This window comes from Geospiza fortis, unplaced genomic scaffold, assembly GCF_000277835.1.
Source record: "Geospiza fortis unplaced genomic scaffold, GeoFor_1.0 scaffold78, whole genome shotgun sequence".
Lineage (NCBI taxonomy): Eukaryota > Metazoa > Chordata > Aves > Passeriformes > Thraupidae > Geospiza > Geospiza fortis.
In genome coordinates this window covers 3,103,655-3,107,028 of record NW_005054339.1, presented here as the reverse complement: position 1 = coordinate 3,107,028, position 3,374 = coordinate 3,103,655, and the positions used below count along the sequence as shown (strand labels likewise).

General features: G+C 62.5%; 1 protein-coding gene across 1 annotated transcript in view; it reads left to right on the top strand.

The window, feature by feature from the left end:
* The window catches only part of SLC38A3 (solute carrier family 38 member 3), a 5,771-nt gene that overhangs the window by 1,898 nt on the left and 499 nt on the right, over positions 1 to 3,374 (top strand). The window contains exons 7-15 of the mRNA XM_031058239.1: positions 79 to 161; positions 318 to 376; positions 821 to 994; positions 1,114 to 1,193; positions 1,809 to 1,909; positions 2,005 to 2,129; positions 2,463 to 2,607; positions 3,075 to 3,178; positions 3,285 to 3,372. Coding sequence (XP_030914099.1) covers positions 79 to 161; positions 318 to 376; positions 821 to 994; positions 1,114 to 1,193; positions 1,809 to 1,909; positions 2,005 to 2,129; positions 2,463 to 2,607; positions 3,075 to 3,178; positions 3,285 to 3,372 — 959 coding nt within the window. The remainder of the gene's footprint in view (positions 1 to 78; positions 162 to 317; positions 377 to 820; positions 995 to 1,113; positions 1,194 to 1,808; positions 1,910 to 2,004; positions 2,130 to 2,462; positions 2,608 to 3,074; positions 3,179 to 3,284; positions 3,373 to 3,374) is intronic.

Below are 3,374 nucleotides of genomic sequence, written 5' to 3'. Positions count from 1 at the left end.
CAGCCGCCCCCCACAGTGGCTGCCTCTGCCTGCTGTGGCCCGGCAGACTGAGGTGGTGAGCAGGCCCTCTGCTTCCAGGGACTGGTACATGAATGGGAACTACCTGGTGATCCTGGTTTCTGTCACCATTATCCTGCCCCTGGCCCTCATGAAGCAGCTGGGTAAGTCAGGGAGATGCTACCCATGGCACTGGGGTCTGGCACCCTGGGTCTCCCACGGGGCGATGGTGCCAGCCTGGATGTGCTGGGCAAGGAGGGGACACTGAGCCAGTGCAAGGGTCCCGCCCGCACCCAGCAGCCACTCTCCTCCCTCCCCAGGCTACCTTGGCTACGCCAGCGGCTTCTCCCTCAGCTGTATGGTCTTCTTCCTGATCTCGGTGAGCGCCCGCTGGCACTGGCAGTGCCTTGGGGTGCCAAGCATCCCTCCTGCTGGGGTGTGAGGCTGGGCTGCTTGCTGTGGGGACAGCAGAGGCAGCAGGGACAGCGGGTGCTCGGGGCTGCAGAGACACTGTGGCAGGGCTGTCAAGCTGCTGGGTTATTTTCGGCTGAAGGAACCGAATGTTGTGGAAAGGGAAAGGGGGGAAGGTGCTGGAGGGGCATCTGCACATGTGGCCCCTCCACGTGCTGCTGCCTGGCTCTGTCCTGCTGCCCACCCCCACAGGGACAGGCTGGGGGAGCAGCATCACCACAGGGCAACCCTAGCAAAGGGTGTCCCTAGGAGGGCTCCCAGCAGGGTCACTCTCCTGCTGGGCATGTGGCCAATGTGTGCTGGGAGCTGGGGGCACCAAGAACTGACTGGCTCCATCTCCCCCCAACCCCAGGTCATCTACAAGAAGTTCCAGATCCCCTGCCCACTTCCGGAGCAGGAGGGGAACACCACGGGCATCCTCAACGTCACCACTGTCAGCACCAGTGACTACCAGAATGGCTACACAGTCCTCCAGGCCCCCGAGCAGGACACTTGCACACCCAGCTTTTTCACCCTGAACTCACAGGTAAGGACCTGAGGCTCTGGGTGAGCCCCCACCCCATGCACCCAATGAAGATGGGTGGTCCTGGTGCTGGCAGCACGTCCCTCTGGCCCCCAGCAGTCAGTCGTGCTCCTCTCGCACAGACAGCCTACACCATCCCCATCATGGCCTTTGCCTTCGTCTGCCACCCCGAGGTCCTGCCCATCTACACCGAGCTGAAGGAGTGAGTCCTGGGTGGGGGCACCCACAGGGAGGGGTGGGCTTCATCGGGCACCCACCCAAAGGCAGTGACATCCATGTGTGGGACCTGTGCCGGGGCAGCGTGGGGAGGTGGGTGATATGACCCTGGGTGGGGCAGTGGGTGGGTGCATGCTGGCTGATAGGACCTGGGATGGGTGATATCAGTCTCAGGAGGTGGGTAATACAACCTGGGGTAGGTGGGCAGGTGGCTGGTAGGCCATATCACACCTGGGAGACTGGTGATATAACCCTGGGTGGGCGCTGTCACCCCTGGGAGGTGTGTGATATGACTCAGAATGGGTGCAGGGATGGTATGACCCCTGGGAGGTGGGTGCCATGATCCAGGGCTGGTGGTGGGACCCCTGGGAGGTGGGTGCCATGATCCAGGGGTGGTGGTGGGACCCCTGGGAGGTGGGTGCTGTGACCCAGAGAGGGTGGGTGGCTGGTTGGTGCCACCCTGCCCAGGAAGGGGGACACAGCCCCTCTCCGCACATGCCCCACACACCCCAGAGTGTTTTGGCATCACGCCTCCTCACTGGGTGGGTGCTTGGTGTCACTGGGTGCCATGGGGCTGTGCTGAGCCCACCGTGTCCTGCAGCCCCTCCAAGAAGAAGATGCAGTGCATCTCCAACATCTCCATCACGGTCATGTACCTCATGTACTTCTTGGCTGCCCTCTTTGGCTACCTCACGTTTTACGGTGAGCCCTCGGGGAGGGGACTGGGGCTGGCACACCTGTGCCAGGGGGGTGATGCTGCTGGGGCTCACCCAGGGGCTCCTTGATGGTGTTCACAGACCGTGTGGAGTCAGAGCTGCTGCACACTTACAACAAGGTGGACCCCTTTGATGTGCTTATCCTGTGTGTGCGTGTGGCTGTGCTGACGGCTGTCACCCTCACCGTCCCCATCGTCCTCTTCCCGGTGAGTGACCCCCCAGGTGGCTTCAGCACCAGGCTTTGAGAAGGGAAACTGAGGCAGTGATGAAGACAGGGATTGGGGAACAGGACATTCTGGGTGCCAGGAGCAGGGCTGGGGCAGAGGCAGGGGTGATGAGACAGAGGCTCAGGGGTGAAGGGGTGACAGGAACCAGTGGGGCATTAGGGTGAGAGCTTGGGAAGTGAAAGGGGTTATGGTGACCTGCAGAGCCATAGGGACAGGGCTAGAGTAGGGGTGATGGGGACCAGCAGGACTGCAGGGACAGGATATGGGTCCTGGCTCCAAGGATGGAATGTGACACCCTGTCCCTGTCCCCAGGTGCGTCGGGCCATCCAGCAGATGCTGTTCCAAGGGAAAGACTTCAGCTGGATCCGCCACATCGCCATTGCTGTGATCCTGCTGACCTTCATCAACCTCCTCGTCATCTTTGCCCCCTCCATTCTCGGCATCTTCGGCTTGATTGGTGGGTGGCAGTGCCCTGCTCCTGTCCCTCCTTGATCATGGGGTGCTGCAGCAGCATGCCAGCCCCTGTCCTGACTGGTGCTCAGCTGTGACTGACCCTGCCGTGCCTCAGTTTCCCCCGTCACCCTGCCAGGACCAGGTGGTTGGGTGGCTCACCCATCCCATGGCTGTCCTGGCGGGCCAGTTCCCACAGCACAGTGCCTGCCCTGCTCTTCCCTGCGTGTTTGCCTTGATCCCCCAGCCAGGCTCCCCCCGCTCAGCACTCCGCTCGGTGCCAGGGCCCGGGCTGCAGGAGGGGTGTGGGGACAGTGCCAGCACACTGCGTCCCTGGGTTCCTGGAAGGCTTTGCCAGGACTGGGGAGGGCAAGGAGGGGGTGGGGGTGGACAGGACCTGTGCTGGCAGTGTGGCTGGCAGGGCTGAGCTGCAGGGTGGGAGGCCCCTGCCCACTCTGTCCCTGTCTTCTCCAGGTGCCACCTCCGCTCCCTGCCTCATCTTCATCTTCCCTGCCATCTTCTACATCCGCATCATGCCCAAGGACAAGGAGCCACTGCGCTCCACCCCCAAAATATTGGTAAGCGTGGGCAGGGGTACAAGGATGGGGACAGGCATGGGGTTCTGAGCCCGGCTGGGAACCCTGTTGCCCTGGCCATCCCTGAGTCCCTTCCTTGTCCCCACAGGCTGCCTGCTTTGCCCTCCTCGGGGTGGTCTTCATGATCATGAGCTTGAGCTTCATCATCATCGACTGGGCCACGGGTGGGGGGAAGAGC